General features: G+C 49.3%; 3 protein-coding genes across 4 annotated transcripts; 2 read left to right on the top strand and 1 right to left on the bottom strand.

Moving 5' to 3' along the window:
* Positions 1–1,361: 1,361 nt before the first annotated feature.
* SERP1 (stress associated endoplasmic reticulum protein 1) lies at positions 1,362–2,169 on the bottom strand. The gene is made up of 4 exons (XM_027891907.1): positions 2,079–2,169; positions 1,829–1,918; positions 1,670–1,745; positions 1,362–1,576 (listed from the first exon to the last, which is right to left on the bottom strand). Exons 2-4 carry the CDS (start codon positions 1,910–1,912, stop codon positions 1,536–1,538), a joined length of 201 nt encoding a protein of 66 aa, XP_027747708.1. The 5' UTR covers positions 1,913–1,918; positions 2,079–2,169; the 3' UTR covers positions 1,362–1,535.
* Positions 2,170–2,335: 166 nt separating this feature from the next.
* On the top strand, positions 2,336–14,284 carry EIF2A (eukaryotic translation initiation factor 2A). 2 transcript variants are annotated; one of them, XM_027891918.1, is made up of 14 exons: positions 2,336–2,388; positions 3,168–3,237; positions 3,526–3,600; positions 4,260–4,378; positions 5,430–5,529; positions 5,876–5,958; positions 7,127–7,200; positions 7,344–7,488; positions 8,364–8,480; positions 9,765–10,336; positions 11,555–11,671; positions 12,522–12,650; positions 13,516–13,581; positions 13,822–14,284. In XM_027891918.1, the coding sequence occupies exons 1-14, from the start codon at positions 2,361–2,363 to the stop codon at positions 13,885–13,887; spliced, it is 1,761 nt and encodes a 586-aa protein (XP_027747719.1). In that variant the 5' UTR covers positions 2,336–2,360; the 3' UTR covers positions 13,888–14,284. The 2 variants fall into 2 exon arrangements, with proteins under 2 accessions (XP_027747719.1, XP_027747720.1); XM_027891919.1 differs by lacking the exon at positions 2,336–2,388 and adding an exon at positions 2,474–2,583.
* Positions 14,285–14,400: 116 nt separating this feature from the next.
* Positions 14,401–20,490, top strand: SELENOT (selenoprotein T). Its single transcript, XM_027891920.1, has 6 exons — positions 14,401–14,586; positions 15,769–15,879; positions 16,957–17,083; positions 18,037–18,124; positions 18,829–18,980; positions 19,770–20,490. The coding sequence occupies exons 1-5, from the start codon at positions 14,432–14,434 to the stop codon at positions 18,951–18,953; spliced, it is 606 nt and encodes a 201-aa protein (XP_027747721.1). The 5' UTR covers positions 14,401–14,431; the 3' UTR covers positions 18,954–18,980; positions 19,770–20,490.
* The last annotated feature ends 79 nt before the right edge of the window (positions 20,491–20,569 follow it).

The following is a 20,569-nucleotide window of genomic DNA, read 5'->3' as shown; positions in this document are numbered from 1 at the left end:
AGGTGGGGAGCAGCCACCTGCTGAACCCCTGTGGGGAGCTGGGGAACAGCACCCTGGTGAGTCTGGAGCCCCCACAGCCCCAGCCCGGACAGAAGAGACAGGAACGCCCCATGGCACGGGGGATCCTCAGTGAACAGCCAATTAACCTGTGCTTGATGTGAAGCAGCCGAATTTCAACACCCAGCACAGCCTCACTTTACCAACCTCAAGAGAACACAGCTTGCATTTGGAAAGAACTTTATTTAAAATCAGCGATTATACAGATTTCCCCTGCTCACAGCACACGAGTGTCCCGGCCCACGGTCCCTGGTGGCCAGGCTGGGCACGCCCGTGGCTGTGCTGGCTTACACCAGTCCCCATGATTCCATATGGGAATACAACACGTACAAAAGATCTGCTCCTTCACAGCTAACAGGCATTTCATTAACCTCGACAGATTTGATTTCTATTACTTCTAGCATAATCAGACTTTGAATTTGTCTTCTGCTAAGAAACCTGGAAAAAGGAAAGTTCCTTTAGCAACTGCGTGCACCAGCAGAGCAATTCCCACCACCTTCGTCACCACAGAGACAGCAGGAGTTGGGGCCATCAGCAGGGAAATATGATCAAGAGCAGCATTTTCCATGTGACCTCAAGTTACAGTTGTCTACAGAAGAAGGAACTGTGATCATCCGTAGGGAAGCAGTTCAGTACTGGATCCATTGTTAGAAGAAATCGAGTTGAAAGCAGGTTTAACCTTAAATAGGATTAAATATATATTGCAAGACACACCACACTCCACAGGGGCTGCACATAGAAGCAGAACTGTGGGCGGGGGGGGGCAGGGTCCCCCCACCTGCACCAAACATTCCCACACAACATTGTCAAATTTAAAACTATCAGCACTTGTTGAAAGTTGTCCAAGGAGTATTTACAGCACAGGCACAGCTGGGAGAGGCCCCGGGAGCTCCACAGTCCGTGACGCTCCGGCACCGAGTCCTGTCAGGAGCAGGTGCTGCCCAGCCGTGCCAGTCCCCCAGGAACCCCGGTGCCCCCATACAGACAAGCGCTTGGCGTGGGTTAGGGCAAAGCTACAGAGATGCAGCTGCGAGGACAGCACTGCCACATGCTGCAGTGGGGCCTCCCTGCGCACACGGGCGACGCACGGCGGGGCTCCTCGGGAACATGCTGCACAGTCGGGCTCCAGCCACTGCAAAAATCCCGGCTTCCAGCGTCAAATGAAACCATTTCCAGCTATACAGAGAGTGACACCGGTCTGGCACCGGTGTTCACAAGATGCCAGTTCCTATGGACCTACATCGTGTTACAGCTCCGCGTGCGAGACACCAGGCTGGATCTTCAGCGAATAAGTAGGTCCACGATTGTAGATCAACAACAGATTTTTATTGCTTTATACATGTGGTGCTGTTCAAGGCACTGTGGCACGGGCTAGAAAACTCGGAATGACTGGTGAAGGGACCTGGAATGCGACACGGCCGCTCCTCGGCAGTGCTGCGGCGGCCGGGGCCGGCGGGCCATGGCCCGGCCCTGGCCCCTCACATGCCCATCCGGATGCTCTGGATGATCTGGAAGATGGCTGCAAGAGAGCGGAGAAGGGAGCTCGGGGGGCCCGAACGCCGCCGGGCCCGAGGAGCGCCCCGAACCGCCAGCGGGGCCAGCGGCCGCTCACCTGATCCGCAGACCACGAAGATGAACAGCGCCAGCAGCCAGGGCCCGACCGACGCCTTCTCCTCCGGGGCCGTTCTCTGCGGGCACAGCACCGGTCAGCGCGGCCGCCCCGGCCCCGCCGCCCCCCGCCCGCCCGCCCGCTCAGCCCGGCCCCGCGCACCGAGGTCTTGGCGACGTTGCCGCGCTGGGTGATGTTCTTGCTGTGCTTCTCGTTGGCCATGCGGATGCGCTGCTTGGCCACCATGGCGGCTCGGATCGGCCCGGCCCGGCCCGGATCAGCTCAGTTCGGCTCCGATCAGCCCGGCCCGGTTCGGCCCAGCTAGGCTCAGCCCGGTCCGGCCCAGTTCGGCTCAGCCCGGCTCAGCTCGGCCCGGCCCGGCCCAGTTCGGCTCAGCCCGGCTCAGCTCGGCCCGGCCCAGCTCAGCTCGGCTCGGTTCGGCTCAGCCCGACCCGGTTCGGCTCGGTTCGTCTCAGCTCGGCTCGGTTCGGCTCAGCCCGGCCCGGTTCGGCCCGGCCGCCGCTGCCGCGTCAGCACCGCGCGCGCCGCACGCCGGGAGCGCGCCGGGGGCGGGGCCGCGCGCGCCAACCCGCGCACGCGCCGCAGCCCCGCCCCGCCCGCGCAACGTGGCGCGCGCTGCGGCTGCCGCGCGCCGCTGAGCCGGAAGCGGAACCGCCGCCGCCGCCGCGCCAAGATGGCGCCGCCCACGCCGCTGCTCGCGGGTGCGTCCGGCCGGGCCCGCCGGTCCCCATCGCCCGTCCCCTCCGCAGGGAGCGCTGCCTCTGTGTGACCGAGACCGGCCCTGGCGCCCTTGGCGGGACCGCTCCCGGGGCCGGGCAGGGCTCACCGGGCCCTCTCCGGGGGTGCCGCCGTTCAGCCCGGCACCCCGCGGGAGCTCCCGGGGCAGCGTGTCCGGGGTTCGCCCTTCAGGCGCGGGGGTGTTCTCGCGCGGTTCCCGGGGGGCGTTCGCGGAGCTCGGTCGGTGCGAGGGCTCTTAAGAGCCCTTTTCCTTCTGAGACTTTCCCTATTCAGCCGTTACTGACAGCAGGGAGATGTATTTTCCTTCTCTGTGTTTCTAAGCCTTAAAACTGTATTTGCCCTCGCGTGGGTCGGGGGACTGCAGCAGCTGCGAGTGGATTTTGGGCTGCTCGGTGCTATCTATAACGTGTTGTAAATCTGGATCTCAATGGGTGCCCTGATGGCAGAGCTGGAGAAGAGGCTGCAGGCAGGGGATGCAGCTTGTGGGCTGTATTTAGAGTGTGTTAAAAGGTCCCCTTGGGGTCTGTCAGGGCCTGAACCCCGGGAAAGTGCATTCAAACAAGAAAAAAATGCTTTGCTGCAAGGTGGGGGTGTGAGCTGCCCAAGGCTCTGGGCCCCCATCCCGGGGCTGGGCTGGAGGCTCCACGAACACCTCACATCCTGGGTGTCCCTACAGCGAGCAGGGGAACCTGTCAAATTGTGCTTTGGGCAATTTGAAATGAGTTCCTTGTTTCCATTTCAGTGCGAGGGTCTGAAGGACTGTACATGGTGAATGGGCCCCCCAGCTTCACAGAGAGCTCGGCGTTCCAGAGGTACTGCGGACACTGCTCTGAGCTTTGGTGCAAAAGAAACAGTTTTGTAAAAAGCAAAGGAATTGGAAAATGTGTAAATATAAGTGAATTATTTCTTGCTGTGACTGATTCAGGAAGCTGATGGTTTGGGAGGCTTTGTGCTTGCCTGAGGTGTCACTGCCAGGTGACAGTCCCTGAACAGGGGCAGCAGGGACTGCAGGGCTCTTGAGGGGTGTTGCTTTTTGGTTTTGTTAAAAAATCTTCACTTGGGCACTTCTGATTACTCATGTGCGTTTCTTATTTCTTTAGGGACTCTGGAAAAAATTGCAAGACTATTGCTTTTAGCAAGGATGGCTCTCTCTTTGCCTGGTGCAGTGGAGAAAAGTGGGTGCATTTTATTTTCTAATCTTTAGTTTGTATGAAATAAATTGGATCAGTTATGCCCTGTGACTCTTTCCTGTGTAAAGGCAGTTGCTGTTAGTGCAAGTATTTGCATGCACATTTTAAATGCAGTTTATTTTTGCATTCTTCACAGTAGTGGCTTTGTTTCCTGACTCAGATGAAATATTTGCTGTTCTACTGTGTATAATGCACCCATTCCAGTGTAATCTGGAGATGCTTTATTCATTGGGTTGTGTTTTGGTTCATAGCTCCCAGTGCCTGTTTTCTGGATGAATTGATTAGTAAAGTCCACAGGAAGTAAAGACTCTGTGCACCTTGTGTACCAACATCACAAGATTCCTTTTTATAGACCAGGTGCATTTCAGAGTTCACTCTCTTGTTCAGAGCTTGTGGATAAAAATACACGTTCTGTGCTCTCACTTTTTCTGTCGTGCCTGGGTATCTGGTTTTAAAATGTGCTGTTGCAAAAATTTATTAAAAGCAGGAGGGGGAAAAAAGCTTTTCTAATTGTGTTCCATTTGCTAAATTTGGGACAGATCTAGAAGAGTCAAATACACAAACAGTTCTGTAGCACTTAGCACACTAGCAATTAATTAACTATTGTAAGCATGTTTTATTGAAATAGCATCTTTTTGTTCCAGAGTAAACGTTGTTAACGTCACCAGAGCTGAGTTACTGCGTTCCTTTGATCTCCCCAAGGCAGTTTGCCTTGAATTCTCTCCAAAGAATAATGTCCTGGCCACGTGGCAGGCCTATGCAGGTGAGTATGGTGGCAGCTGGGCAGGCACCTGGCAGATGTGCACGTCTGAAGTGGCTGGCAACCCCTCCAGGACCTGACTCATCTCTGTGGGACATTTATTGGCTCAATGAGCAGTACAGAGAGTGCATGAAGGGTCTGTGGGTAATCAGGGACACGGCGGTGGAGTGAGGGATGCCATCCTAGAAATACTGAATCAGAGGGCACGTGCTGAAGGTACTTTGAGTGAATCCTGTGTTTCCAGGCACCGAGAGCTGGTCGTGGTGCAGTGTGTGGGCAGCGTCTGTGCAGGCAGATCGTGCTCCTGTGCAGACAGGGCACATCAGGCACCTTCCTGCAGGAGCTGTGTCCTCCTCTGGGTGCAGTGCCTGAAGTGTTGTCCCTGTCCAGGGTTTTATTCCCTCCCCTGCCTCCGCAGGGATTCAGGTCCCTGACTTGGAGAGCCCCAGTCCTGTCTGAGCAGTGTGTCTGAAGCAGACAGTGCGAATGCTGGGCAAGGGCTGGGCCTTGGGAAGTGGCCTGAGACAGGCTGTAGGATGAGAGAAAGCAGCAGAAGCAAGACAGGATCTGTCTTGAATCACAGACAGCCATAGGCAGGCTCTGGTATCTGGGGTAAGGAAGGGGGTACAGAGAGTTTAAAAGCAGCAGAACTATTCTGCATGTCTTGCAGAGAAAACCGTGACTTCCACGGGATGGACAAAATCATGGCACTCCCATGATAGCAAAATGTAAGAGTGGAGAACATGCCTCCACTGTTTGCCACGGGGATGGTTTTTGATTTTGGTTAAAAAACAACCATTAAAGAGCTGTGCAGGTGTTGTTGACCCAGCCCTGCAGTGGGGAGTAGAAACCCTACAACTCCAAAAGTGAGTTCTTTCTGCAGAGGGAAAGACTGAGGTTAATGGGTGCAGCAGTCAGCAGCCATGGGCTTGGCCCCTCGGGGCAGGATGCTGCTTGTTGGAAGCTGTGCCTGGGTGGGTGTTTGTGGAGCAGTGAGGTGGGATGTCCTGGTGAAGCAGGGTTAACCCCCAGAGACCACCGTGCTTTCTTGCAGCTGGGAAGGATGGCACGGCGGGGCCGCCCAACCTGCAGCTCCATGACCTGAGAACAGGAAAATGCCTAAAGTCCTTCATCCAGAAAAAGATGCAGAACTGGTAAATAACCCTTCCAGATGCTAATTGTTTGCAAAGAAATTCAATTTCCAAAATCTGATTCAGGTAAATGGAGCTGTTTTTGCAGTGCTGGCTAAAGGCCAGTCTGTGCTTGTGAGTGTTGGTGTGCGGCTCATTGGTAATTCACCCTCCTTTTGCACCGCAGGCAAAGCTGGGCAGGCAATAAATAAGTCCACTTGCATATTTTTTGCTATGCAGGTGTCATTTGTCCATATGAAACGTATCATGTTAGAACTTGCTGGGCTTTAAAAAAGGGAGGGGAAAAACAGTCCTGGAGTGCTAAAGATGAGCATCATTCCGTGTTTCTGACTTTTCCTTTGAATTGCAGGTGTCCTTGCTGGGCAGATGATGAAAGCATTTGTGCCAGGAATGTGAACAATGAAGTGCACTTCTTTGAAAACAACAACTTCAGTATGCGAGTATTTCTCTACATTTCATTCATTCTGTAAATGCTGCTTCTTTTGGGTGGTGGTTTTCTTTTTCAAGTTTTTCCTTGTTTCTTCTTTTGCTTGCTTTATGTTTTAAATATTGCCTACATTCTATTTGAATTTGGAATTCAGAATCGTTATGCTTTACTGAAGTGTGTTTTCACTGGCTTATGTGGTATGAAATTAATCTGATTTTCAGTTAAAGAGGCTTGATTCTATATTCTTTCTCATGTAATGAGATCCAGGAAATTGTCAGTAGAGAATGTGATCTGTAAATACTTCCTTGGGTTCAGTGTGTTCTGTCAATAAACTGTTAAAAAATGGCTTGCTAAAAATTTTGTCTCAATGGCAAATATGAAGTAGCGAAGCCTGAAAATTTTTACCAAGGAGTTTTAATACTGGTGGTAGAATATTTGGAGTCAATAGAAAACAGAAAGGGAACAGGGAAGAAAAAAGCAGGGGGTTAAAAATTAATTAGAAGAAAGCTGTAAAGGAATTAAAGAAAACTGAGGAGAGAACAGTGTGTGGTTTTGGTCTTGTGTTCTGTGTTTTAAATGTAAAGCTGATACACGAATTACAGCTATAAGAGATAGGGTTTCCCGAGAAATAGCCCTGCTGATGTTAATGAGGCTGTGGGAAGCAGGGAATGTCAACCTCAGCAGGAGGTCTGCTGGCAGTGCACATTCCTGGCTGTAGTGAGGCTGTGGGGTGCTGGTGTTCCCAGCAGTTGTTTGTGGAAAGGGGCAGAATTCAGCCAAGAACAGGTCTCTGAGTGCTTCCTGTGGGGAAGGTGTGAGGGGAGAGCACCTGTCTCTGTAATGGTACCTGTTCCCTGGATGTGACTGAAGCCAGCACAGATAAGGTGAAGAACACCTGCTTTAAGCACAAGTGTTCACTTGGGATTTGCAGGCTTCCTGTGCTGTTTCCAAATACTAAATTTTAGACCTAGGCTTGATTCCAGTTGGTTTTGTAAATAAAACTGTAATGACATGGGAAAGTAATGGTTATTTGCCTAGTAAAAGAAATCCTTTATGTTAATCCTTACTGATCTGTGTTATGCAGGGTACAAGCCCATAGAAGGATGTGGTTGGGTCATCCAGGTAATGCAGTTTATCATTAACATCACACATCTGTGGCCTTTCTCTTGGCAGACACCATTGCAAATAAGCTGCATTTACAGAAAGTCAGTGATTTTGTGTTGTCCCCAGGAGCACAGCCAACCAAGGTACTTCTGATCCCATTTCCAATCTTTTTCTTGGTTTTCTTAAAAAAAAAAATTGACTGTGATGTTAGTACGACGCAGTGGTAGTAGCTGTGGCCCGTGCTGGCGAGGCTGTAAGCTGCAGTGAACTCCTGTGGCTGTTGCAGGTCGCTGTGTACGTGCCAGGCAGCAAAGGCGCCCCGTCCTTCGTGCGGCTCTACCAGTACCCCAACTTCGCGGGCCCGCAGTCGGCACTCGCCAACAAGAGCTTCTTCAAGGCTGACAGGGTGACGATGCTGTGGAACAGAAAAGGTACAGCAGCTGTGTATTGCAACTTTTATATTCGGCCCATTTTGGATTGCATTCCTTTGCTTACTGTGTGGGGTTTGCATTTAATTTGCATATGCAGATAAACCCTGAGGACAGCCATTAATGCCAGCACAGTGTTAAAGATGCAGTTCTGCACACCCTGAAGTGCTCAGCACTGTCCTGTGACTGTCACGATTTCTAACTGAGAGTATTCTATACATGCTTGTAAATCTTGCAGTTGAATAGCAAATTCCTATATAAATTTGCATTCTGTGTCGATAGTGTATTTAGACTGTAAATATAAGACAAGTTTATGCTCTGGTGTAATCTTAATCTGTAGAATTGTAAATATGCCGACATGTCACAGCTGGAATGAGCTGACAGGGCTCTGTGCTTTGCTGTTTGTTATCAACCAGCTGCTTCAGAGTAATTTTGTAAAAAACACTTTACTTCAACCTGCGTAGTTTGTAATACAGGGAAGGTGTTACGCACATGTGGAAACCACGCATGAGCACATGGCTTTGGGTAACAGTGCATACAGCAGCTGTTGGTGGAACATGTTATTCAAGGGCTGACCGGGAGGTTTGGTTTCTACCTTAGAAATATTTTTTTTTATAGCTACAAAGTACGTTCACTGGTTTGTGATCCAACAATGAATGGATAGGTCGAGCTTACATTTTCCACCTGGTCCATTTGGGTTAACACTAGGACAAACTGAGTTCAGAAGAGAACGATACCAGCACTGTTACACAAGGAACCAGCTACACTTGCCACCAGCTCGGTTCCCCTTTGTCCAGTGCAGTGTTTGCAGGGGTGGGTTGTTATGGGACTGCTGTGGTTTCAGCAGATGAGCTGCACTGACTGTGTCTGTTCCCCAGCCACGGCCGTGCTGGTGGTGGCCAGCACCGAGGTGGACAAAACGGGGGCGTCGTACTACGGGGAGCAGACCCTGCACTACCTGGCGGCCAACGGGGAGAGCGCCGTCGTGCAGCTGCGTGAGTACCCGGCCTGCTGGGACAGGGGTTCTAGTGCAAGGCAGGGATCCTCAGAAACAAAACCGAGTGCTTTTAGCAAAAAATCCTTCACCACTTTTGGTTTTGCTTTGTTTGGGTTTTTTTTTCTCTGGAGTAAGACGTTGGGGTTTGTGGTTTGGGGTTTTTTTAATTGCTAAATTATCTTAGCTTTGATGTATTTGGAGTGAGTGGTGCCTCATTCCCTGTGGGGTTGGACTTCTGGTTGCTTTTGAAGGTCCAGTTTTGAAGCTTTTTTTCACACTGGCATTTGCAGAGGGCTTTGGTTTCTGACTAAGATGTGCTGCTGCTGCAGGCTCTGCCTGAGCTGTGAAGCCCACACAGAGTTGCCCTCATCTCTACAGCTCCTGCTGTCACCAGATGTCATTTTCTGCCACACCTCTGTCTCTGAGCTGCATTGGGTTAAATGCCACTGAAAAGGTTCTGAAGGGGGACACACAGTGTGACTATACACCCTCCTTTCTAAAGATAATGAGACTTCAGAGTGACAACAGGAATGAACCATGTAACTCAGTTTCAGATTTTGGGTCGACTCTGGTGTGCTTGGCATTTATCTGAACTATGGGTAAAGATATCCAGATTATGAAAACTTATAATGGCCTGTGGTTTGCATTTATCCCTGGATATTTTATGCAAATTTTCATCACTTAATTCATCATTCTTCAGTATCTCCTAATGTTCCAACCCACAGAATATCTTCTAACAGTACCAAGTTTGATCATTATGTGTGAAACCATTTCTGTGTCCTCACTCACATTAAAATCTGGTTTATAAAATACTGTGCATGGGCATTGTCCGAAGATAGCTTAGGTTACTATTGCCACTGCTGAGCTACGCAATATTTCTTAGATTAAAAAAAGAGGAACTATTATCCAGCTGGTGTAAAACTCCCGTTTTTGCAGGTTTCCAGTGGGACAGTTTGAGAAGGTCCTGAGGTCATACTTGAGTAACGAGGAAAAAAAATTAAGGATTTTTTTTACATGACAAGCTATGCTTACTGTAAAAGTGCTGGTGCTGACCCCACAGAGGTAATTTGGAATGGCTGCAGTTATTGTTGCGAACTGTAACTAAAGTTATGAGAAGATAAATGGCTGTTTCTCCCTCTGTTGTTAGCAGAATTAATTTTCACTGTCAGTAATTGGATCGCAGCATTTTAGCAAAGCATGAAGAATTGCTATGGATTTTATTTTGGCTTGCACTGAAAAAATGTAATGTCCCAACAGTTGCCTGTTTTTCTTTTTCCTTTAGCAAAAAATGGCCCTATTTACGATGTTGCCTGGAGCCCCAATTCTGTGGAGTTCTGTGCTGTGTATGGTTTCATGCCTGCCAAAGCCACAATTTTTAACCTGAAGTGTGACCCTGTGTTTGATTTTGGCACTGGGCCTCGCAATGCTGCCTACTACAGCCCCCACGGACACATCCTGGTGCTGGCAGGGTTTGGGAACCTCCGGGGACAGATGGAAGTGTGGGATGTTAAAAACTACAAACTCATTTCCAAACCTGTGGCCTCAGACTCCACGTACTTCGCGTGGTGTCCCGACGGGGAGCACATTGTGACAGCCACGTGTGCTCCCCGGCTGCGGGTCAGCAATGGCTACAAGATATGGCACTACACGGGCTCTGTGCTGCACGCCCACGAGGTCCCAGCCAACGAGGAGATGTGGCAGGTGTCCTGGCAGCCCTTCCCAGAGGGGGTGTTCCCAGAGAGAGCAGTGAAGTACCAGGCGGTTCCCAGCGACGTGCCCAGTGCTGAGCCGAAGCCTGCGCAGGCATACAGACCTCCTGCCCTGAGGAACAAGCCCGTGACCAGCTCCAAGCTGGTGAGTAGCAGTGTTCTGTGGCAACTGAAGTGTTGTGTCTCATGGCTTTGTCTGGGGCTTGGCCTCACCTATGTGTGTGTTTTGGAGGAGGAACAGGAGGAGAGTAACTGGACTGACAGCAGCACTGAGGGGGTTTGGAGGGGTTTGGATAACCCTCTTTGGCACTTCCCTCATGGTTTGCAAGGTGTGCTAGAAAACTCCCGTTTCTTTGGCCGAAATACTGTCCTGTCATAAAGCATTTGCACACTTTAATAATGCTCTCTGCAGTGTGCACTAGAACACTAAACTGCACGTGTGGTTTGCTGTGAAATTGGGTGCTCTGGTTAGGACAGAAGCCTCTTGATTTGGGTGACCTGACTCACCAGTCTGAGCCCACCCAGCCTGGGGGTTGACTGGCCTCCCAATAGCCACTCTTTTTTCGTTTTTTTTTCCTAAGGTAACTTTGTTTGCTAGAAAGAGATTGGATCTTTAGAAAGTCAGCTGCAGCTTAAACACCTTCAGTACAGTGACCTACTTGTCTAATTAGTTTCCTCTCTGCAGGTTTTCAAAGTAGGCTGAGAGCTTGGATTTTGAGCCTGATGCTTTTGAAGGAGACTAGGCCTGCAAGCAGTCTGTTAGCTGTGCACACAAACCGTCCACGAGCAGAGGGAGTAGGGAGAAGACACATTAAAAAAATGAGTCTGTTTACTTATGGGCAAAAAGTTTTGTATGCATTCAAACAATACAGCACTACAGTTAAGTGTTATCTTAAAAACACTGAACAGCCTTCCCTTCTCATACCCCACTGTCCCTGAGAAATCCTCCATCTCCCTTCCCAGCACCCAACCTTCCTCTCTGGTAACCAGGAGTTTTGAGTCAAAAAGCTGTCAACAACAGCAAAATGCCAAGCTCCAGTCACTTTGTGCCGGCTTATTCCTTTTGGATTTTATTTCCCCTCAAGACAGAAAAAGTCATGATTTTGTTATTTTAACAGAAATTGATGAAATTTTTAGGATGCACAGGGTAGTCCCATCTAAAATTGAGTGGATGAGTTTGAAACCCTTATCACAGTCTTTGGCTACTCCAAGGAATGCATACTTTTATTCCCCCCTTCCTTTCTTTGTTTTTTCTTCTTCCTTTCTTGTTCATCTTTGCATATGATATTGTCTTAGATAGGTTTTGGGTTTTCTGTGCCAACTCGGAATACAGGTTCTTAACTTTATTTTGCATATCCTGCAGCACGAGGACGAGCCACCGCAGAACATGAAACCCCAATTAGGAGGTGGTGATAAGCCACTGTCTAAAACAGCTCTCAAAAATCAGAGGAAACATGAAGCAAAGAAAGCTGCTAAACAGGTACTCCAGAAGTTGTTCTTTCAAGGATAATGTTAGTTAGTTAGTTGGTTTTCCCAAAGGGCACTAGTCAGTCTCAGAGCAGTGACCTGTGCACAGAGAGCCCTCCAAACTTCTCGCGTGTGCTGCAGTGTGGGGAGGGCAGCAGAGTTCAACCAGACTAAAGCATGACTTGAAGTAACAGCTTTGGGAAGTTGCTGCGAATGTTAGCTGAAATCAGTGCAGAGACAAAGTAATTCTGGCTTTTCACCTTCTGCAGAGTGTGTTTTGGTGTAAGGTGGGAGGTCAGGATGGGCTGGGTGCTCTGAGGTGTCCCCAGCAGGACAGGGCTGAGGCATGTTTTCAAGGCAGACCAGAGACAAGCTGTTTGTCACCCCTTGACTTGCTATTTTTTGACTAGGTAGATAAAAGTCAGCTTTTGGTATTAGCCATCCAATTTCTACAAACCTCTGAAACAAAAATTTCTTTAAATACGATTTTTTAAATTTCTTGCACTGGTTTTGAGCCCTTTCTTTTGCTTCAGAGACAATGGCCCAGTCTGCTTTATAAAATATTTGTGTATGTGTTTATCGTGTCACTCTTTAGTGACATGTGCTGTATATATGGTTGGTGTCTTGAGGAAGTAGAAATTCAACAAGAAACAGCATGTCAGTAGTTCTAGATAAGCCTTTGTCCATGGAAAGAGATCCAGAGGTAATGCAGTATATCAGAGCAAGTCATGCACGCATTTTGGAATACACCAGCAAACTAGTGAAAGAAGAAATATTAAATGGATGCCTTAATGTGATTAAAGACATTTTTCAATCTCTTTGCAATCAAATGTATTTTCTGGATCATGTATTTCTGTCTCCAGGAGGCCAAAGCTGATGCGAACCAGGGCCCTGCCCAGGCCCCAGCACCACAGAACGCCCCGCGGAACGCTGTGCCTGCCACCACCACGGGAGATCCTGACGTGGACAAGAAGATCAAGAATTTGAAAAAGGTGAAGGTTTTTTTTTTTTTTTCTAGCAGACAACAGACATCTCTGAGACCTAGTGTGAGGGTGAGGTGAGCTGGGCTCGGGAGGATGCGTTTGCATCCATGGTAATGTCCTGACTCTGTAGCCAACTTCCTTTGCTTTCTCAGCGTGTGCAGCAGGGGAGGCCATGGCGTGCCAGAGCTCCTGAAGGGCCCATCGGAGATGGCAGTGCAGAGCCACTGCCAGCTGCAGGGAGCAGTGTTCCAGGCTCCAGTTGGGAATGCTGTGGAGGGGCAGCCAGTCCCCAGCTGAGGGGCAGGCTGCACTGAAAGGTGGTGGTGCTCAGACAGGAGCTGTGTGGGCTCCGTGGTTGTTGGGTCCTGGGTCCAACAAGGGAACTGTGCCCTTGTGGTGCAAGTGTGAAGTTTACTGCCAGTCTTGAGAATTCTTGGATTAAATAATTTCAGAACAGAAATTGTTTAGTTCAGGCTAGGAAACTCACATTTCTCTTGTCGACCTCCTGCTTTTTATTGTTTCTGGATTAACATTCCAGGCTTCCTGAGGAAAATGTGTGAAGAAGAAGGATAGTGATGGAGTAATTTTTGAGTTTGGATCCAGCCCTTCAACAAGACAGTGAACGGTGTGCATTTCAGAGAGGAGGAAGTGCTGCTGTTCTCTAAGTTTTGTTCTTGAAAGAAATGTTTGTTGTAGGTTGGAAATTATGGATTGAGTATCTGGAGATGCTTAAAGGGAATGTGCCTTCCACAGAGATCTGCCTGCAGATGCCTCAGGCAATTGCGAGTGCAAAAACTTCCAAGACAGTTTTTTTTATTCTTGGTTCACCAATATTTTGTGTTAGAGTGGTTTTTGGTTTGTTTTTTTTTTCCAGAAGCTAAAGGCAATTGAGCAACTGAAAGAACAGGCAGCTGCCGGCAAACAGCTTGAGAAGAATCAGGTATGGTTAAGATCTATGCAGTTAATTCAAGGTTAATTTTATAATAAGCTGTATCTGTAGCATCTTATGCTTTTTTTTTTTTTTTTTTTTTTTTTTTTTTTTTTTTTTTTTTTTTTTTTTTTTTTTTTTTTTTTTTTTTTTTTTTTTTTTTTTTTTTTTTTTTTTTTTTTTTTTTTTTTTTTTTTTTTTTTTTTTTTTTTTTTTTTTTTTTTTTTTTTTTTTTTTTTTTTTTTGTTCTAGGTAGAGAAGATTCAGAAAGAAGCTGCTCTCCTTAAAGAACTGGAAGATCTAGAGCTGGGTGTTTGAAACTTGCTGTAGCTCCAGTGTGGCGCTAACAGGAAGATCATGCAAAATGTAGTTTGTTATTAACTTGAACGCAGTAAAACATTTCACCAAATGACCAAGGGTGCAAAAGTCCACAGATTTGCTGCACATTTGCCTTTAAAAAAGTTTTCCTAAAGATTTGTGTACTTGTGAAACAGTAAACAAGTACTGAATATCCATCAGCCAGTTCTGCTGCTGTTCCAATCAGAAATATGCTCCTTTTCCGGAGCATATTGCCTAAAATAGACTGGTTTTCCTTGTTCGGGTGGGAGGAGGAAAGCCGATGAAAACATTTGATAGCTTTATTATATTTAAAAAGAGATGCGATCTTTCTGCAATAACGGAATGTAGATAAAAATAAAGAGCATTTAATAGTAAAGATGTGCGTTTGTTCTGTTGCAGGGCCCGTTTAACCGCCGGGGGCTCCCTGAGGGCCCTTCCGCCCTCCCCTCACGGCCCGGCCCGCCCCCTGCGCCCGCGTGACCGGGGGAGGCGGCGCGCGCGGAGCCTCGGCTGCGGCGGCGAGATGCGAGCGGCGGGGCTGCAGCTGCTGCTGCTGCTGCTGCTGGCGGCGCTGGCGGCAGGACCGGGCGGCGGCGCCTCGGCGGAGCAGGGCGGGCTGCCGGCGAAGAAGCTCCGCATGGCCTACGCCACCGGGCCGCTGCTCAAGTTCCAGATCTGGTGAGGGGCGCCCACCAAGATGGCGGCGGCCAAGATGGCGGCGCCCGCCGGGCCATCGTCTTCCCCTCTCTCCCTCCTTCCGCTCCCTCAGCGCTGCCGCGGCCCCGCTCGCTCGCTCTTACCGTCCTGGAGGGGCTGCCCGCGGTGCCGGGCGCCGCGGGGGAGCCGTCCCCTGACGGGCGAGCTGCCGGGGCGCCGGGCCCGGCTGGGGCGTGGGAGGCGGCAGAGGCCGGCGGCCCTGCTAGTGGGACCCTTTAAAATGCGGCCGCCCGCCTTAAAACGCGCTTTTCGGGCCCTTTGACGGCAGGCGTAGCGTTGTGGCGGCGCGGGCTGACGTTGGGGAGGGATCGATGTTTTTGCAAAGGCTGCAGTTCTGTGTGTGTTTTGGTGCAGTGCCCGGGTTGCAGTCCGGCCACTCGGGCACCTCTGCACCGTTGCGAGGGTGTTGCCAGTCGTGTGAGCGGCTCCGAGCGGGGCTGAGGCGGCCCCGGCCCACACGAAGTCTTTTTGCGGGGACAAAACCCCAGCAGGCCCCGAGCGCCCGTCCCCGCCGTCCCCGGGCCTGGGGCGGGCAGGGCCCGGTGCGATCGGAGCAGAGCCCGGGCCGGGCCGTGCGGATCTGTGAGGCACTGCAGGAGCGCTCGGGGGAGAATGCTGGGTTTAGGGTCTTTGGCGGCGATCGTCACCGCAGTTTCTACAGAGGTGGCTGCAGAAAGGCGAGGTGGAGCACAGCTCGGGAATTTTAACTCCTGTAGGTCCCGTGCCGTGCTTGACACAGGCGTGGCTGGGAGCGACACTGCCTGCCTGGGCAGTCACACAGGGGGATTCGGCGTAACCAGCGAGGGATTCAGGCGGCTCTGTGTGAAGAGGGTTTTTTGGTACAGAGCAAGGGTCTGCTTACGTTGAGTTCCTAACATAGTCCTAACAGTTTTTTCTAGGGAAAGCAAGTGATTCGGTGACCAGTGGGTGTTACCAGAGTCAGTGTTGGGATGTTGAGCAAACCCGTGTCACATCAGGGCTCACCTATTGGGAGCTGTGATGTGTAATTTCACTGCAGATTTTTTCTCTGTGGCATAAGAACTGTGGTTGTAACTTGAAAGGGTTATGGTGGGGCGAGTGCTGCTCAGCAGTGGCTGTACCACGCAGCCCTCGAGCTGTGGTGACAATCCTGTCTGTGTGCAGTGTCTCCTGAGGCTACAGGCGGGTGTTTGAGGAGTACATGCGGGTCATCAGCCAGCGGTACCCAGACATCCGAATCGAAGGGGAGAACTACCTTCCTCAACCTATCTATAGGTAAGAAATGAGCAGCAGTACTGTCTGTCTGCTTTCCGGTGTTGAACATGCACATTGACACTGAAATAATAATGAAAATGGAAACTGAAGGGGTTTTTCCATTGTGATTGTATGCAGACTCAGTGATTTTCTCCCTTTCAGATAACTGCCCTAGTTTTCCATACAAATAACACCACCTGGATATGTGTATGATGAGGCCTGTGGTATCCAATCTAAAATAAAATACGTAACTGTTTTTTTTTTTTTTTTTTCACAGTGAATCTTCCCAGCTTTTCTTCATGCTGTATTGGGACATAAATTCAATTTGTTGCTCAGGCTTACTCACTTAGTGACAAATCCCTGTAATGGGTTAAGGGCACAGGAGGGAAAAGTTCATTTTTGACATATGAGTCATGGAGAGCTCACCTCAGGGTGAGACTGCCAGGGTGGCCTTAGCTGCAGCTGGGGGGAAGCCCAAAGAAATTAGGAAAAAGACAAAAGGAAAATTGTGTTATTCTTGCTATTTAAAGCACTGTGCCCACGCTTGAGAGTGATGCCATAGTTACTGGGGTGGCTCCTGGAGCGCTTGCTGGCCCAATTTCTGTCAGGGTTGCAGTAATGGAGGCTGCAGGGCACAGTGCCTGTGTGAGCTGGAGTTCTGCCTCTCTGGGAAATGCTCTGTAGCAAATGTATCAATTAAATGTATCTCTGTAACATGGAACAGCATTTTCAGAAACTGAGTCTATTTCCCAGTTCAGACACGTTTAAGTTGAAAGTCAATTCTCACTTGAGGTTTGCTGAGGAACGAGAGAATCCATGTGTGGTATACAAGAAGGTGTCTTTCTGGGGTGCTGTACAAGAGCAGTGCCTTGCTGGGGGTGTTGTTAATGTGTGTTGCTTTTTTGGTTTGTTGGTCTGTTTTTTGGGATGTTTTTTACAGTCTGTTTTTTACAGTGAGATAAACTTGGAAAGTTTTGTACTTCCCCTGAAACATTTGATTGTACACTGTCAAGATGCTTGTAGTGAGGCCAGTTACAGCTGTGTATGGTGAAGTAGAAACTGAACCTTTCAGTCACTGGTGTGTGTTGTCTCCAACAGGCACATAGCATCCTTCCTGTCTGTCTTCAAACTAGTATTAATTGGCTTAATCATCGTTGGCAAGGATCCATTTGCTTTCTTTGGCATGCAAGCTCCGAGCATCTGGCAGTGGGGCCAAGAAAACAAGGTAAGGGACATAATGCTTTTACTTCAGAGCGACTTCATGGGTGCTCTGGGAGTCCCTCATGGTTCTGACTGATTTATCTTTCATACGCTGCAGCCTTGCAGTAGCATAATTCTTACTCAGTGCTTTAGGCTTTGGACAGACCCAGGTGTGATTCTGTCATCTCTTTCCAAGCTGCTACTGCTGCAGAAGGACAGCTGAGGTAAACATTGCTGACAAAGATGATAGAAGAGTTTATTATTTTTTAGGGCTCAAAAGTAGTATTTCAGGCCAGTACTGCTGGTGTTAAAATTGCAGCTTCCCTTCTCTGCTGTCTCATAACTGTTTTGCAGTTGATGTTTCCATCAGACTTCTAATAGATTAGGCAGCAATTAAATGGTGTTTAGAAAAATGAAGTTGAAATATTGTGGGTGTTTTGCAGAGCAGACTCTGGCATAACATTGTGGGAGAATATCCCTGTGAGTCAGTACTGATGATGCCAGGAGATTCAGGGTGTCGTACTCTTATTCCAGATTTACTCCACTAAACTAAAGCAATTTACAGACCCTCGGACTGAGCTGCCCCGTGCCCTGGGTCTCTCACTGGCCAGTGTGAATGCCCAGAAGCTGTGATAGTTCCATCCAACGCCATGCCCAGCCAGGCTGGCTGCTGTGCACTGCCACTGTCCCTGTGCCAGGTTCTGTGGTGTTGGAGTGTGTACCTCACCTTGGTTTGAACCAGGGCTGTGGGTTTGGGGCGGTTCAGAGCTGGTTCAGTGCTTGTCTGGGGAAGGCAAGGTGCATGGTATGTGTAAAAGGATGGAAGGGAGGTGTCTGTGAAGGGGAACACTCCTTGAGCAGTTCCTCCCCACAGGGAGTTCAGAGACGCCTGTGAATGTCCAGTGCTCACTGAGGATGAACAGCAGGCGCGTGTGGTTGATGTGGCTGAGCTGTGTGTGGGTCTCTGTTCCCTTCCAGGTGTACGCCTGCATGATGGTCTTCTTCCTGAGCAACATGATTGAGAACCAGTGCATGTCCACCGGGGCTTTTGAAATCACTTTGAATGGTGAGCTGAGGCTTTGTTTCATGGGATGTCTTGTTGCACATGTACACACATGAAAGCTGTGGAGCAAGGAGAATGAGAGATGGTGGGAGGAAATGTGGTATGTGGAAATTGCCAGCTGTTTGGATCTTCAGATGTTATCTGTCACAATAAATGATGAAAATCGTAGAAGTCTTGTATAGCAGTTAATACAGATGTCAGAATAGCTCTGTAAAATCTTAAAGGGACACTCGGTCCTTTGGAGTAACTGTTTTGTTCCTTCTTTGTGTGTGATGTGCATTAAGTCAGAAATGATCAGCTAGGGATGCGAACTCTCCAATTATATCCCTTCCCTGTCCTGTAGTGTGCTTCAGCCTGGGAATCGTAAGGAATCTATTGCTATTCCCAGATTTTCAGTACCAGTGGACAGCAGTACTGATTTTTCAGGTTGAAAGGAACGTCAGTGGATATTTTGTACCTCTCCATCCATAGGATGCACTTCTAAACAGAAGCATTAGACACTCTGCTCTCGGGGTTGGGCTGGGGCTCAGCATAGCCAGAGGTTGGAAGCATTGTTGATCCAGATGTTGATCCAGATCCTCCATATAAATCAGTACCAACTCACACAGCTTCCTAGAGCTCCTCAGTTCCATGTGGACACCAGCCCTGTGTTTCATGGCACTCCCAGTGTTAATGGTGCTTTTCTCCCTTCATGTGTTCTGTGCTAGATGTCCCAGTGTGGTCTAAGCTGGAGTCTGGTCACCTTCCTTCCATGCAGCAGCTTGTACAGATCCTTGATAATGAGATGAAGCTCAATGTGCACATGGAGTCAATGCCCCATCATCGATCATAGCCCCATCGAACAGCACTGAAACGCCTCGTAAGTCTCTTCCCGTCACCAGTGCATGTGCCCGGGTGTGACAGGTGCATTGGAGACGTTTGCTCAGTTCAGTGTTTTCCTGGAGAAGCAGCCTCTGTGACATTAAATTGCTGTGTGTGGCGTCATAGGGGCTGTTTGGGTGGGAGGTTTTGGGTTGAGGCTCGTTCTGCCTGTCTCAGAATGGGAAGCTGGTGTTCCATGAGGCAGGAGAAGGTGTGTTACTGTGTGCAGGAGGCCTGATGACAGAGTGGTGCAGAGTGTCTCTGTGTGGTGCAGAGACAGAAACACGCTGCATGATGTGCCTTAGAACAGCCTTTGTGTAGGAGATTTACGTTTCCTTGGCTTGTAACCCAGTTGAATTGCACAGCCTTGAAGAGCAAGACACTGTCCTGCCCTGTCCCTCTGCAAATGCTCCAGAGCTGTTGGCAGCAGTGGTATTTTATGGCAAAAGTATTCCATGTTCCCATGTCACGTGGGGCTTTCAAAACACGTAGCTTATGATTCCCCTTCGTGGGGCTGCTCAGTGCAGGTGTGCCCAGGTGTGCTGGCTCGGTGCAGCTGTGCCCCAGCCGTGCCCAGGTGTGCTGGCTCGGCGCAGCTGTGCCCCAGCCGTGCCCAGGTGTGCTGGCTCAGCGCAGCTGTGCCCCAGCCGTGCCCAGGTGTGCTGGCTCGGCGCAGCTGTGCCCCAGCCGTGCCCAGGTGTGCTGGCTCAGCACAGCTGTGCCCCAGCCATGCCCAGGTGTGCCGGCACAGGGGTGTTGCTGGTGGTAACGCGGTGTCTCCCCGCAGGCATTGGGTGGTGGTTCCCGGGCCGCGTGGTGCAGACCCATGAAGGCCTGTGCTGAAGACAGACGCTGTTGGCGCAGGCTGGATGCCCCTCTCGCAGCCACGTTGAGCCTGCTGGACAAACACTCAATGGGCCCCGTTTCGGTGCTGGCCAGTCCCACACTGCACAGCCACCAGTGCAATAATACTGTATAGTTTTTTTAAGACTTCATTCGACCAGTTCATAGCTCAGCAATGCAGGCATTACTAATGGTAACTTATTTTATATTCATGTTTCACACAATGGCAGATTGAGTTGATACCTAATTTTCCTTGGAAAAAGAAAAGTTTGTTTAATCTGTTGTATTTTATATGAATTTATGTTCTTTTTGTAGTTTAAAATGAAGTTACAGGAGTGTCTGATACTGTCCTAAACTGTTGAGTAATTGACAGCTGTCTATGAATTCTCTCTAATGTGGTTAAAACAGGTTTGTATATTTTTCAAAATCTATGACAGAGTAGAACAGTGCATTATATATTGAATTATATAAGCAAAATTACATGCAGAGTAGTTACATCATTTGGTGACTTCAGTGAAAAGTAAGATCAGCTGCTCTTTAATCATGTGGGCCAGCTCCAGAGGTTCTTCCTTGGCCGGAAAGATGAGCTGGGCCTTCCTGCTGTCCTGAATAGAACCCAAGAACATTAATTGAAATAAAAGAGTTCCCATTTCCTGTGTGAAGTACCTTGTTTGTCACTGATGGACATTCTTGGAATTGCAATTGAAAAACCGCATAAAATGCCAACTTTCCAAAGTCACTGAG

Source organism: Empidonax traillii, unplaced genomic scaffold (genome assembly GCF_003031625.1).
Source record: "Empidonax traillii isolate 1590-97213 ecotype Southwest subspecies unplaced genomic scaffold, ASM303162v1 scaffold334:size599637, whole genome shotgun sequence".
NCBI classification, from domain to species: Eukaryota; Metazoa; Chordata; class Aves; order Passeriformes; family Tyrannidae; genus Empidonax; species Empidonax traillii.
Note: the sequence above shows the minus strand (reverse complement) of the source record. Positions and strands in the feature narration are given on the sequence as shown.

What these genes read in the sequence shown, in the direction of transcription:
- EIF2A (XM_027891918.1), top strand. Translation starts at nt 2,361, where the DNA reads ATGGCGCCGCCCACGCCGCTGCTCGCGG. An exon ending in CCGTGACCAGCTCCAAGCTG is followed by an intron (nt 10,337 to 11,554) that starts GTGAGTAGCAGT and finishes CATATCCTGCAG; the next exon opens with CACGAGGACGAGCCACCGCA. An exon ending in AACAGCTTGAGAAGAATCAG is followed by an intron (nt 13,582 to 13,821) that starts GTATGGTTAAGA and finishes TTTTTGTTCTAG; the next exon opens with GTAGAGAAGATTCAGAAAGA.
- SERP1 (XM_027891907.1), bottom strand. Translation starts at nt 1,912, where the DNA reads ATGGTGGCCAAGCAGCGCATCCGCATGGCCAACGAGAAGCACAGCAAG. An exon ending in GCAACGTCGCCAAGACCTCG is followed by an intron (nt 1,746 to 1,828) that starts GTGCGCGGGGCC and finishes CTGTGCCCGCAG; the next exon opens with AGAACGGCCCCGGAGGAGAA. An exon ending in CTTCGTGGTCTGCGGATCAG is followed by an intron (nt 1,577 to 1,669) that starts GTGAGCGGCCGC and finishes GCTCTCTTGCAG; the next exon opens with CCATCTTCCAGATCATCCAG.